Raw genomic sequence first — 15,155 nt, 5'->3', positions numbered from 1 at the left:
CGGACTCTGATAAGTGATCTATCATTAATCATGATTATTTGAGAGCAGACAGTCTAAGGGAAACTACTCCTTCATCGTTATGTTGAGCGCAAAGTAAGAATCCGGGGCAGAGTTGGAATAATCGGGATTTCCCGAAACCTCATTTGATTTCCAACAAAGCGCCGCATTTCCGGAAACGAGCTGCCTCGTTCTAGAAATGGCAACCCTTCGACTGGCACAAAAAAGTATACCCTTTTCACAGGTCATGAATAGGGTATATGAAAAAGCAAGGTCTTATACAGGGGAAGTCTTGAATTGGGGGGGGGGGGGGGGGGGGGTACAGGCTGTGTAACAATTCTCTCAGTGACACTCAGCGCATGCAGCTAGCTAGTTGCTGCTGTCTCGATCTATTTTGAACACAATGATTTTTTTTCTCAGAGTAGAGTGTTAGTTTGTTACAACAGGCTGAAATCATCTTTAATTTGAATCAACATTTTGCAACAATCAATCACATCAATATAGCGCACAGACTTGCACATCACGTTTTAAGAGCCTAGATTACAGTGACAAGAGCCTACTCAGTAAAGGGACGTAATGCTGTCTCTGCAGCCCAGAGAGACTGTGTGAGTTTAATATATATAATCAGTTGAGACTGAGTAAAGAATTATTACAATCGATAGTTACCAGTGAAAAGTAATATCGGAACACTCTTGTTGTGTTTTTATTGTTGTAAAATGTAAGATCTGAAACGTTAACAATTACGTAAAATTGGTGCGTTTTGGTCGAGTGGGATGGGTCGTTGAACTGTGTTGTTACAGCCCGCCGAAGTTATCAAAAGCGTTTTTGCTTTTTGTAATTCGGTTGGTTTGGTGCGTTATACGTGACAATGCATCTGCTTTTTCAAGACTAAGCATTGATCACTTTAAAACACAAGGATCATCATAGGCCATCATGACTTGAATCATTTTACATCGCATTCTAAGAAAGAGCAGAATTCTCACTATGCGCGCGGTACATTTCTAGAATCGCGTAGCGCAAAGTTGGAATTCCTACAATGGTGGCCATTGTTGGAATTCCAACAAAGCGCAGGTCATTTCCGGAAAAGCGCCGATGACGAGATGGGTCGCAACAGTTACAAGGAGAGGTAACTCGCAATGACATTTCCGGTCAGGAAAGCGTCGCTGGTTGCACACTTTCATTTTGCGGTCGACAACTTGGTACACCTATTTTGTTCCGTTCGGTAGAAGCATTGTTATTGCTAAGAAAACGGTTCTATTACAGAGTAGTTAAAGTCTTATTCTGCACATATATCAATAGACAGAGAACATATATGCAGCAGTAATCATGTTGCGTTTGATCAAGTTTTGTAAAACAAGATAACAATAAAAATGTACTCCCCCAAAACATGAAGATCAGGTTCAAACCTTTACATTTGGCAATATGAACCCGAGTGATCTAAAGTTTCCTGTTAATTACGTCGACATTCTTGCAGAAAATACCCTCAAATGCTACAGACATGCGTCAAGCTTTAGTTGTTAAATTTTCTTATTGAGACAAAACAGAACTTTCAGTTTTTGAAATCATTGCCGATAAATAAAATGATTTGATTAGAATGCTTACAAGGTTGGTGCTTTTTTTGGTTTAAAAGTGGTTGTATCCTCTTTCTGCAGATCTGAGCAAGCCATCCAGAGCAATCCATGATGTTGGCACTGAAGTCAGCTTTTCATCACTGGCGCCACAAGAGAGCTCTTGGAGACCAGATCTCCATGAGTATTTTCTTCTTTGGCGGAATCTTCCTCATCTGGTATGAGCTGATCCACATCCCATCTTTCTACCACACAGAATGGTCGCTCGCGTACACCCTGCACCTTCTCCTCTTCATTTTCCTTGCTGTCAACATCTACGGTAACTGGTTGATGGTGTTTCTGACCGACGTCACAGGGAAAGGGATGGTGTACCCCACAGGTTCTTTACCCCATGGCTGGCACTTCTGCGATGAATGCCGCGCCAACCGACCTCCGAGATCCCACCACTGCCGCCTGTGCAGAGCCTGCGTCTTGAAGCACGACCACCACTGCTGGTTCCCAGGCACGTGCATCGGCTATGACAACCACCGCTACTTTTTGGCTCTGTGTGTTTACATCACCGTTGCGGCCTTGTATGGCAACATCTACAACTGGAGCTTTGTGTGGAGCGTGAAAGGGGAATACACTCTCCTCAACCTGCTCTCACTGATTTTTCCCCTGTTGACAGTAGCGCTTGGCCACGAGACATGGTACACCTTCTGCATCACTACCCTAACCATGTTCGGAATCGCTCTGATGAACATCTTCACCTGGGTGCTGGTGCTTCAGGTGCTTCAAATCCTCCACGGGCAGACCAGGTATGAGAGAACTCAGAGAATTACAAAGTATGACCGAGGGTTGTGGGCCAACCTAGAGGAGGTCCTCGGTTATCGCAAGTTCCTTGTGCTGCTCTGCCCTTGGCTTAGGTCAAGCCTGCCCGGCGATGGCGTCAGTTTTCACTCACATGGGCAGAAAGCAAGCTGAGGTTTACCCACAATTGTAACTGTAAATAAGGGCTGACCTTGATGGGGTCAGGACACTCTGCCCCCCACTAAGAGGCAGTGAAAAAAGCATGTGTGATACGATCAGCCATCAAAGCCTGGGCGCATACAGTAACCTTTATTCAGGGGACACAAGTCCGATATTAAAACAATGAGGTTATCATACTTGCTTTGGATTCGTGATGACTCAGACATACCTTACACAGTGTATTCTACTATTCTAGAACGGGTCTTCAGCCTATCCCCTCTTCCGTTAAATGTGGAAACTTACTTTTTGCTACAATTGTGTGTCCCCCACTTTCAAAGTACACTGTCTTCATTCAGAATCCTGAAACTATGTGATTTTCTAGTCACGTTTGACTCTGACATTTTTTTGGAACTGCCTTGTGAAACCAAGCATAGCATATCCGACATGATGTACAGCTCAGGTGCTTTTATTTTAGTTCAAAAATTATTGTAAACTGGTTTATATAATTTATGAGCTTATATTTAAAAACTCTGTCTCAGCGAGATCCAGTACAGGGTGACAGCCTCAAGACTCCCTTTAATTGCTGCTTTACCTCATACTGTATTGTCTGAGGATGGTTTTTGTATGCAAAGCCTCTCAGAAAAACCAACAGGTAAAAATCTAGAGGGCTAAAATCAGGTTAGTGTGGCAACCACTCAGTGCCAAACCTTTTGAGTCAATCCTGTAATTTTGAATACATTTCGGATAGAGCATTAAAGTTAGACCATTTCTAACAAGCAAACTTGAAACTATGTGCAATTATTATCCCAAATCTCAAGCCAATGTAAAAGTAATTCGCTAAACACATTTAGAAGTTAATCGCATTTTAGTTGGTGGCATTTTTTTTGAGTAACCCTACACATGAAAACAGGATTAATAAATGGGAAATATGATGAGTTTATCATGTGAATAGTCAGTTCCATTGTGCAGAGACAGTTGAGTGTTGCTGTATACTTTACGTTATGATTTATGATCATTCTTTTGTGTTCATGACAACAAAAAGGGGTATTCTCAGGTCATTCGATCAGGTGCATAACTGTTTTTGAGTCACTTGAGAAAAAGTGACTCTATGTAATCGGTCAGTGTTAGTCTGTCCGGCCGGCCGTCCGGCCGGCCGTCCGTAGACACCACCTTAACGTTGGACTTTTCTCGGAAACTATCAAAGCGATCGGGCTCATATTTTGTTTAGTCGTGACCTCCAATGACCTCTACACTTTAACGATGGTTTCGTTGACCTTTGACCTTTTTCAAGGTCACAGGTCAGCGTCAAAGGAAAAATTAGACATTTTATATCTTTGACAAAGTTCATCGGATGTGATTGAAACTTTGTAGGATTATTCTTTACATCAAAGTATTTACATCTGTAGCCTTTTACGAACGTTATCAGAAAAACAAGGGAGATAACTAGCCTTTTCTGTTCGGCAACACACAACTTAACGTTGGGCTTTTCTCGGAAACTATAAAAGTGACCGGGCTCAAATTTTATGTGAACGTGACTCATTGTGTTGTGAATAGCAATTTCTTCCTGTCCATCTGATGCCTCATATAATATTCAGAACTACGAAAGTGACTCGATCGAGCGTTTGCTCTTCTTGTTTGTATCTAGAATGATGACACATCGATCATGATATAAAACTAATACATGTACCTACTTTATTGTTTTGATGACTCAGGTAGATACAGAGGTTGTATGCAGCAGTTCAGCTTAATGATAGGTGCTGGAGTGTGTGAGAGAGAGAGAGAGAGAGAGAGAGAGAGAGAGAGAGAGAGAGAGAGAGAGAGAGAGAGAGAGAGAGAGAGAGAGAGAGAGAGAGAGACAGACAGACAGACAGACAGACAGACAGACAGACAGACAGACAGACAGACAGACAGACAGACAGACAGACAGACAGACAGACAGACAGACAGACAGACAGACAGACAGACAGAGACAGAGACAGAGACAGAGAGAGAGAGATCAAATCAAATCAAATCAAAACAAATTTTATTTTTTCGAGGGTTGTGGCATAAACAATACAACAAGCTTTTTTTCAACCAGCCCTCGCCCAGAGAGGGGACTAATCTAATCACATATTTAAACGGACATTCACGTAGAAAAAAGGTAGAGAAAAACATATGAATATTAACACATTACATATTATGCACAAATATTAAGCGTCATATATGTCACGTAGTGAAAACAATGCTGAATACACATGCATGAGTAAATGTGTTATCAAAACTGTGAGTGTTTTTTGTGTGGATATAATGAACACTGATGCTTTGGACAAATGAAAATAAACCTAAAACAAAGTCTTCCATCACTGTGACGTTTCGTAATTTAACATAAAATACAACGAAAGGTGGTTTTTGAAAGTATTGAGACTCATTGGGACTCTCAAAAATTCCGGGAGAGAATTCCACAGGACGCTACCAGAATAGGCTAAACTTGACTTGAAGAGATCTATCCTTGGAATTGGGACGTTACACTTTCGGTTTGGTTTGAATTGAAAGTTTGCAACGAAAGTATGTGGTGCACGGCTGGAAAGTATTTTGTTAAGGAGCACGCCTTCATTTAATTTAAATCTTTCTCTTAATGGGAGAATCTTGAGTTTCTTTTAATCATCAAATACAAGACTGGATTGTTTCAGTAAAAGGAGAGAGAGAGAGAGAGAGAGAGAGAGAGAGAGAGAGAGAGAGAGAGAGAGAGAGAGAGAGAGAGAGAGAGAGAGAGAGAGAGAGAGAGAGAATCTGTCCCCTCATGCCATAGTTTACATCGTTGTTGGGTGTTTTTGTTTTTTTTTACTTTGTTCTCATCCTGCAGAGAAGTGCTATTATTTCAGTCTATGGGTGTGTGTATGTTTTCGTGTTACATTTATATAGAAAAACGCTTGAATCACCATTTTTCAATTACCCATGCATTGTGACCTTTTTTAGGCATATATATGAAATATTTCTGATTTTCGTTTGCAATAACTCGGAGTGAATTTTGCTAAGTTTTTTTTTTCAACACGGATGTCTCAAACAATTGTGATACATGTATATATTGCTAGATCAGTCTTTTACACAAAAATGGTTGTCATCATATTTGTCTCTCAATTAAATTGCATAATTTCTCAAAAGTAGAGTTCCTTGGCACAGTCTGCATCACCAGTGTATACATGCCATTTTTTAATTATTCAAATGTGATGTGTGTATTTTTATTTAATGCTGAATTAAGGTAGCATGCCATGAACTTTTGAAATGAAACTTTGTGACAAAAAACAACAACAACAAAACGTTGACAGCTTCCAGTTTTCATTGACAGTGACAAAGTTACCAGTACATGTACTCTCTTGTCTGAAGTCCAGTTTATTTCATAGATAAGATTTATTTAAATTATACATCATATTATATATTCTAAATATGAAACGTTTTTGTCTTGCACAATTACACTGTGTCAACAGTGAATGCAGTCTTATGTGCAATGTTACTGCAGAATCTAACATGACAGTTTTGGCAAATTCAATTTACTTTGAAGAAAAAACAAAATGCTGTGAATTATATATTTTTTACTCATGAAAAATTATTGTTAGGTTCTTGATTTTTCTTCAGCCGGCTTTGGGCAGAACAATTTGTTTTCAAATTATACACATTTGAGGTGCTTCAGAGGTCATTTTTTTTCTTTACCTATGGGCTATTTAAATTTTGACAGTGTATGCTAAACCTCTTCATTTTGTTGTCCTGCATTGTATTAGTAAAGTGAATAATCTGATAACTATATATGTTTTGCCTTTGATGGGTGTGTGTGTGTGTAAATTTGTGAGAGAGAGAGAGAGAGAGAGAGAGAGAGAGAGAGAGAGAGAGAGAGAGAGAGAGAGAGAGAGAAATAGAGTGTGTGTTTGTGTGTGTGTATATGTATGTGTGAGTGTGAATATGTAACATAATGTGTCCTGGTGCATTACACTAGACACTTTCTTTCTTTCTTTATTTGGTGTTTAACGTCGTTTTCAACCACAAAGGTTATATCGCGACAGGGAAAGGGGGGGAGATGGGATAGAGCCACTTGTTAATTGTTTCTTGTTCACAAAAGCACTCATCAAAAAATTGCTCCAGGGGCTTGCAACGTTGTACAATATATTACCTTACTGGGAGAATGCAAGTTTCCAGTACAAAGAACTTAACATAACACTAGACACAGAGGTGTTGAAAGGCCAAACATATACAATGCGTCTCGCAAAATAAAAGCACCAAATCAGAAACATAATCCCAATCATATACGTATATAATTAAAGTATTTGTACAGTTAAACTCACCGCCAGAGAAATGAATATAACATGTATGCCAAAGTTGTGCAAGTCAGGTTGTAATATAAGGGAAACAACTCCTTCACAAAATCACAATGAGAAGAGAAAATGAGCGGTTATCTCCCGTACTCCATAAACTTGACCTTGTTTTCGCACTATTCCGTATTATCGGCACATAAAACCGAAGCGAGGTTTTTGCTTTGAGAACAGTATCTGTCGAGATAAATAAATAAATAGATAAATAAACAAAGAAGAATAAACAAGATATAAATAAATAAATCAAATACAGGGGCGGACGAGGGGGGGGGTTTCTGGGGTTTCCGGAAACCCCCCCCAGCCAAATTTTTTTTTTTTAAATTGTGTTTTTTTTGGGTATTAATCAGTGACAAAATCTGCTGCCTGAAACTGGTAATGATCATCCTCAGAATGCACCAGATTGCACCATTTTGCATCCTTTTTTTCAAAATTTTCCGGGGGGGCATGCCCCCGGACCCCCCTACAAAGCTAGGCGCTTTGCGCCGTCGGCTCGGCGCTTCGCGCCTTCACACCCATATCTTCACAATAATATACTTTTGGAACCCCCCCCCCCCCATAAAATGAACTGATCCGCCCCTGAAATACTAAGAAAAAACCCCAACGGATCGATGGGAATTTGCAAGATAGCGCACAGAACAAGGAAGGGGCGTTTAACCGGGAAATTGGCAGGGACATTGTGTAATGTCTGTTCGATGTACATTTTGATCCAGCTGCGCCAGTAATTTTGCAATTTTGTGGGGTCGCAAAAGCACAAACTAACAACAAAAACCGAAAGTGGTTGTTTTGCAAGATTCTGGACAAAATGTTATCATGCCATCACCAAAAAACTGAGCATTAGGTGAAACTGAAAGTGCCTGTGAAAAGGACAAAAACGTAATTATACCGGTAATACATGTAGTTGTAGCTGTCTGTGCCCCCCCCCCCCCCCTACACACACCGAAAAAAGGATTTATTTCGCCTAACCAAAAGTTCAATCAGTCTTGCCAAGTATGCTAAATGATCATGCGTAGTAAACAAAATGGAGGTCTGTTCCATATCGAAAAAAGAACAAAATGAAAGAAAGGACGAATAATTCTGTCGATGCAAAAGCCAGATTGAATGAAAAGAAAGAAAGAAAGACAGAATGACGAATTCAGTATGAGAAACAAAGGAAGGAAACAGATTTTATTTTATTTTATTTAATTTGATTTGAGACTAAGAAACAAAGAAGAAATACCTTATTGTGAAAGAAAGAAAGACAGAACAAATAACGAAAAAAAAAGAAAAAAGAAAGAACGATAAGAACGAACGAAAAACGAAAGGAAGAAAACAAGAAAGAAAGAAAGAAAGACATAGTGAAAGAACAAACACCTCGACCTGCGTCATATCTATATATATATACGACCAGTGTCTGTCTGTCTGTCTGTCTGTCTGTCTGTCTGTCTGTTCGCGATGCAAAGTTCTCGGTGGATCTTTTTCAAATTTGAACACCGTATTCAGCTACACCCCGAACACAACCTTATCGATGAGATATTTCAACACGTGCTCTCAGCGCGCAGCGCTGTGCGCGCTGAACCGATTTTGTTTTTGTTTTTGTCGGGATCCACTACCAGTAACTCTTCCTTATCTTCTCCAGTGTTTTCAGCCGCGATTATCTCCCTTCTTCCGTGTGGCGTCAATCCATATTCCCGTTACTACGTTACTATCACTGCACGTTACTATTTTTAGAAGGTCTCCAGTGTTTTGCGCGTTTATCTCCTTTCCTTCGTGCCTGGTATTCGGCTCTATTCGGCTCTATTCGGTAATCTATTGTAGATTCGAGAAAGATAATTTGAAGGATGATTTAGACAGCGTGGCTTCCCAGCTTAAGGTAGATATGGCAGGTGATGAGGAGGACTTTGAAATTCAAGGCAAGACTGTTGAGAAGGTTTTTAGCAAGTTGAATGTAAAGAAAGCAGTTGGTCCTGATAACATCGGTGGACGTGTTTTGAGATCATGTGCCTGTCAGTTGTCCGTTGTTTTTAGCCGTTTGTTTAGTTGGTCTCTGAAAGATTGCACTGTGCCTAGACTCTGGAAAAACTCTACGATCTGCCCTGTCCCCAAGAACAACAAGCCCAAAACCCTGAATGACTATCGCCCTGTAGCTCTCACCTCTATTGTTATGAAGTGCTTTGAACGCATTGTCCTCTATAGACTGCTCCATCAGGTCAAGCCCCATCAGGATCCCTTCCAGTTTGCATACAAGCAGAACAGATGCACAGATGACGCCACACTCACACTCTTACACAACGCATACACACACTTAGAAAAACCTGGCTCTTTTGTACGCATTCTTTTCATAGACTTCTCTTCTGCCTTCAACACTATCCAACCCTGCCTCATGGCCCGGAAACTTCTCCTCTACAGCGTGACTCCAAGGCTTATCCTGTGGATTATCAACTTTCTCGTTAACAGAACCCAGTCAGTCCGCTTTCAGACAGCTCTCTCTTCCCTTAGGTCCACCTCCATAGGCTCTCCACAGGGTACAGTTATTTCCCCTGTGTTGTTCACACTCTAAACTAACGACTGCAGTGGCACTGACTCCACCCTTCTTATCAAATATTCAGATGATACAGCGCTAGAAGATCTCTCCAATAGTGACGCAACTTACTTTGCAGTTCTAAGTAGAATGTTTCAACGCCTGGTGTAAAGACAACTTTTTAGACCTAAATGTGACAAAGACCAAAGAACTTCTGATAGACTTTAGAAGAAACCCTGCCCCTGTCCCTGACCTGATGATTGATGGTGTGACTGTTGAGCGTGTGACTGAATATAAGTATCTTGGCACAGTTATCGATGATAAGCTGTCCTTCAATGCAAACACCACCCTCATACACAAAAAATGTCAGTCACGCATCTACTGCCTTCAGAAACTTAGGAAGTTGAATGTGAACTCTTCTATCCTTCAAACTTTCTACCGCTCTTTCATCGAGTCTGTCATCACTTTTGGTTTTGTGTCCAGGAGTGGTATTCAAGAAGAAAAAGAATTTGAGGTGGTTTCAGATTCTGAAGCCGTTTTAGCTACTACGCTTTAACTTCCGATTTTAACTGGCATTCACGAGTCCCCCTCCGAACGCTGTTAGCTAACAAGGTTGTCTATTTATAAACCACGGGGTTTCCCTCACTTCCTGTTCAGTGCGCACGGGCAGTAGGTCTTATCCGCCTTCATTGCTTTTATTCCGCGAACGAACACGTGTGCATTACATTTACTTTAGTCGACATGTACGGAACATCCATCGGACAAGCGAAAGCGCAGGCACACGAGGAAGAGATGGAGGGGAAGAGGAAACGAAGTGCTAACTGGACTGACAGCGAAACGCGGACAAATACGAGATACTGCTCGCGAAAGATTTCAACCGATGCTCGATCATACCGGCTTGTGGTGAAAACGTGCTCGCGTCTTCTTTAATGCATTACAGTGTCCAATTTCTTCTACTGATTCCGTGGCCGAACGGTTCTCACATTCGCCTGATGCGCGATTGAGTCGGGTTCAAATCACCATCTGTCCGTAATTTTTTTTACTCTTTGGTATTTGTTTATTTTTGTTTATTTTCTTCATGTGCAAAAGAGTACGTTATAATAGCAAATTGATTTAAAAAAATTTTTTTTAGGCAGGAATGGTTTTTTTTTGTTGTTTTGGTTACCATGATATTAATTTATTGAACTTAAACAAATAAATATTTGATTTTAAAAAAATATGAAGAAGGATGCTCCCCGCTTAAAAAAACAAAGGTAAAAGAGAAGACCAAAAAAAAAACTTTCTGTACAAATCTACATCGTCATATTTATCCACAGGATGAATGCGATCCCGGAAAATTCTTCTCAGATTTCTTCTCTCGGCATATTCCAACATCATGAAGGCCGCCATCTTGAATCACGAAGATAACACGGTGTTAGCGATTGTAGAGACGAGGGGTAGGTCCTGTAACTTTGAAGGCGTCACGTGACTTTGGCGGGTCACAACGGGCTTTCGTGAATGCCGATTAGCGCGACTTACAGCTCAAACAGCGCCACCATGCGGCCAAGTGGCGCTAAAGAGGTTTCTTGAATACCAGTCCTGGTATGGAGGTCTGAGTGTGAAGAACAGGAATGTCTTAGTGCGAATGGTGAATGTCAGTAGCAAGGTGATTGGCAGGCAGCAAGCAAGTGTGGAGTCACTGTATGAAAAGCGTGTGGTGAGAAAGAGTAGGCGGATAGCTTCAGATAGGTCCCATGTCCTAGCCCACCTCTATGAACTCCTTCCCTCTGGCCGTAGACTTCGCACGCACAAAGCTAGGACACTCAGGCTGCAAAACAGCTTCATCCCCAAATCCATCACCCTTAGCAACATGTAAACACATCCACATACCCGACTCAGCCCCTCTTCTGCCAGTGCAATCAGTAGTAATGTACATGTATGTATTGGTTTTATGTACAACCGTATATTTCCTGCGATATATTGTATGTTATGATATTTTGCAATGATGTTTAGCCATAGTTCGTTATACGCGTAGGTGTGCGAGAATATGTAAGCGCAGTGCTTTAAAGATGTCCATGTTATATAGTGCTATATGTTTTATGTAAAATCAATGTCTTGTTTGTATTATTGTTATGTACCACCCCTGAATTTCTCTATGAGATAATAAAGTATTCTTATTCTTATTCTTATTCTTACTTCTTCCCGGCGAAGCCGGTACCCGGCGAAGCGGGTAATCATCTAGTTGTACATATAGCGCCAGCGCTACGGCGTCAGACCAAGAAAAAACAAGTCGCGCAAGGCAAAAATACAACATTTAGTCAAGCTCAGTCGAACTCACTCGTCGCGATATAACCTTCGTGGTTGAAAACGACGTTAAACACCAAATAAAGAAAGAAAGAAAGTCGAACTCACAGAATGAAACTGAACGCATTGCATTTTTTTCCGCAAGACCGTACACTCGTAGCATCGTCTGTCCACCGCTCGGGGCAAAGGCAGTGAAATTAACAATCCAGAAAAGCGCGGTAGCGGTTGCGCTGAAGAGGATAGCACGCTTTTCTATATCTCTATTCTTTTTAACTTTCCGAGCGTGTTTTTAATCCAAACATATCATATCTATATGTTTTTGGAATCAGGAACCGACAAGGAATAAGATAAAATTGTTTTTAAATCGATTTCGGAAATTTAATTTTGATCATAATTGTTATATTTTTAATTTTCACAGCTTGTTTTTAATCCGAATATAACATATTTATATGTCACACACTTTCCTTCTTTGCCACTACTAAAGCAAACGTGTGCACGATTGTATGTTACACGCTTTGGAGCATGTGCAAGAACGGATTCAAACTCGAAATCGTCCCCCCAAAAACCCCAAAATGCACACACGACTTTTATTTCTCCTGCTGTTATCGTTTCTTCTCTTTACAAATTCTTCAACGCTCAGAATACTGAAAACGGCATCCCAGACGACAGTACTGTTTCCATACGCGAATTTAGCTGCCCTTGGAAAGTGGCTCGCTCAGGAGGCCTGTTAGTCTGACACTATAAGGACAGAGTTCTGAACATAGATGACAAAGATCTCGGAAAGAACAAACATTTCGCGGATGCAGACACAGAAAGACGTCATGAAGATTGCGATGCTTCAAAAGATACAGACTGTGACGATGACTGTGACGTCATTCACATATACCGAGACGTCATTTATAGTTGTTCGGTCACTTTCGTCAAAAAGTAGATCTCTCCACAATGGCTGCTCCTGTGTTTAGGTTTATCAAGCGTGAGTACGCAAAACGTGTTTGTTCTCTCCTCTGTTGAAGCTGTGAGACATAATCGCCATTACGAGCTAGTCGTGTGACAGAGAGTTTTCTTGCACACTCGACTGCTGCTGTTTCACTCCGGCTAAAGCCGTCGTGAAACATCTACAGTCTCGTGTGCAAGAAAACTCGCTGTCACACGACTAGCTCGTAATAGCGGGTAATGTTTTTGGAATCAGAAATTGATGAAGAATAAGATGAACGTAAATTTGGATCGTTTTATAAAAAAAATGTTTAATTACAATTTTCAGATTTGTAATGACCAAAGTCATTAATTAATTTTTAGGCCACCAAAGCTGAAATGCAATAACAAAGTCTGGCCTTCGTCAAAGATTGTTTTACAAAAATGTCAATCAATTTGATTGAAAAATGAGGGTGTGGCAGTGCCGCCTCAACTTTTACAAAAAGCCGGATATGACGTCATCAAAGACATTTATCGAAAAAATGAAAAAAACGTCTGGGATATCATACCCAGGAACTTTCATGTAAAATTTCATAAAGATCGGTCCAGTAGTTTACTCTGAATCGCTCTACACACACACACACACACACACACACACACACACACACACAGACACACACACACACACACACAAACACATACACCACGACCCTCGTCTCGATTCCCCCTCTATGTTAAAACATTTAGTCAAAACTTGACTAAATGTAAAAACACCCAAAAAAAAGCAAGAAAGAATGAAAGACAGAGAAGAAGAACATTTGACATCCACTGAAAAAAACCCAACTCGATGTGCATGATTGTGTTGCATTCTAATTTTACAAAGCGCTCACGCATCGGCACCAGATCAAGAAAGAACGAAAGAAAGAATGAAATTATAAGAAAAATAAATTTGACGCAGTGACAAAAACAAATACAAATTAGAAACACCTCGATCTGGTTTACATTTTACATAGCGCCAGCGTTTGGGCGCCAGGTCAAGAAAGAAAGAAAGAAAAATAGACACAGTGACAGGATTAAATACAAAACAAACACCTCGGTGAGCATGTGTTACATTCTACTTGGGTGGGACCAGCGTTTCGGCGCCAGGTCAAGACAGAAAGAAAGAAAGAAAGAAAGAAAGAAAGAAAAATGGACACACTGGCAGGAATAAATACAAAACAAACACCTCGGTGTCTACTTGGGACCAGCGTTTGGGCGCCAGGTCAAGAAAGAAAGATTGACAGGAATAAATACCGAAGACTGAAACACCTGTGTTACAATCTACGTGTAGCGACAGCTGCGCTTCGGCGACAGGTCCAGGTCCCACACCCGGGTTGTGAAAACGGCCAACTTTTCGGGTAGCCAGTTCACCCGGGGTGACTGCCCTTCACCAGCTTGCTGTCTGTCAGGGTGTCTGCGTTGCCAGCCTTCTGTCTACCCGGGTGTGCCTCCTGCCACCCGTTTATTATGTACCAGTGACTTTACGGCTCATGCATCCGACTGACTGAATTTGTCAATTAGGTGTCTCTAGTCGGGTCTGTTAGTTATTACTGTCTTGGTATTTTTTTTTACGATGGATGAAAAGTCTTTTGTATTCCCCGTCCTCTTATTCCTGGTTTATTATTGTCATGACCAGCATCATGAATGTTTGTGTTGTGTAATATTTGTGTCACGTAAAACAAGCCTTCGCTAGAGTTCGTGCCCTACTTGCTTACTATCAATTATTTCATGTTATTTATTTTGAATCAAATTTTGTTTAAAACAAAAGTCTTTCAAGTCCTACTTGGTGTTTACTGTGTTTTTTTTCTAATTAATGTAAGCCTATTTGTGAGATCATAATCATGCAGTCACTAAGCTATACACATAAATGATGCGTTCCTGCTGGATTGAATGTTCGACGATCAGTTTCTCCCTCCATCTTGCCGTCCTTTGGGCAACCATCTTTCATGTGTGTAGTTCCATACTTCTTAAATTAATCTGTTTAATTTCAAGCCACGAGCTAGGTGAAGTGACAGTCTGTCGGGTGTTCATTCCTTTCTGTTCGGTGGTTTGTGAAAGGAGGATTCCGCTGTGTTTTGATAGTTTACGCGTAGACTCAACCCATAACAAACCTAACAGTTTTGAAAAATGATTTTTGAATTTGAAAAAAAGGCTACACCCTGTGAATAAATAACCAAACCCAAACAAAACCAAGAGAGGCTAAGTTTATTGTTTTGAAAAATGATTTTTGAATTTGAAAAAAAGGCTACACCCTGTGAATAAATAACCAAACCCAAACAAAACCAAGAGAGGCTAAGTTTATTGAACTTCCACCTATCGGCCTTTACACCCGTTTATTATCGACCAGTGATTCTTTCGCTTGCGGCTTCGTGGCAGGCGGAAGAAAAAATCAGCCAGATAAGTTTTCGTTATTAATTGTTTGTCTGTGCACTTAAAAGACCGTTGGGTCGATATATTTGTGAATGTATTGTTATGTCAATAACAAACGTTCCAACAACCTACCTTTCTTGTTTTTTTAAATTCTTTACAGTGAACAAACAAGATACACAACAGACAACAAGTTATGATAAT

At 40.6% G+C, this 15,155-nt stretch overlaps 1 protein-coding gene across 1 annotated transcript; it reads left to right on the top strand.

Annotated features, from left to right (window-relative positions):
* The first annotated feature begins 1,654 nt into the window (after positions 1–1,654).
* On the top strand, positions 1,655–4,423 carry LOC138964943 (probable palmitoyltransferase ZDHHC24). Its single transcript, XM_070337022.1, has one exon. It carries the CDS (start codon positions 1,677–1,679, stop codon positions 2,526–2,528), a length of 852 nt encoding a protein of 283 aa, XP_070193123.1. The 5' UTR covers positions 1,655–1,676; the 3' UTR covers positions 2,529–4,423.
* The last annotated feature ends 10,732 nt before the right edge of the window (positions 4,424–15,155 follow it).

Source organism: Littorina saxatilis, linkage group LG4 (genome assembly GCF_037325665.1).
Source record: "Littorina saxatilis isolate snail1 linkage group LG4, US_GU_Lsax_2.0, whole genome shotgun sequence".
Taxonomy (NCBI): Eukaryota; Metazoa; Mollusca; class Gastropoda; order Littorinimorpha; family Littorinidae; genus Littorina; species Littorina saxatilis.
This window is presented reverse-complemented; position numbering and strand designations above follow the sequence as displayed.

Bases quoted from the DNA above. Each gene is read 5' to 3' on its own strand.
- LOC138964943 (XM_070337022.1), top strand. From the start codon at position 1,677: ATGATGTTGGCACTGAAGTCAGCTTTTCATCACTGGCGCCACAAGAGA.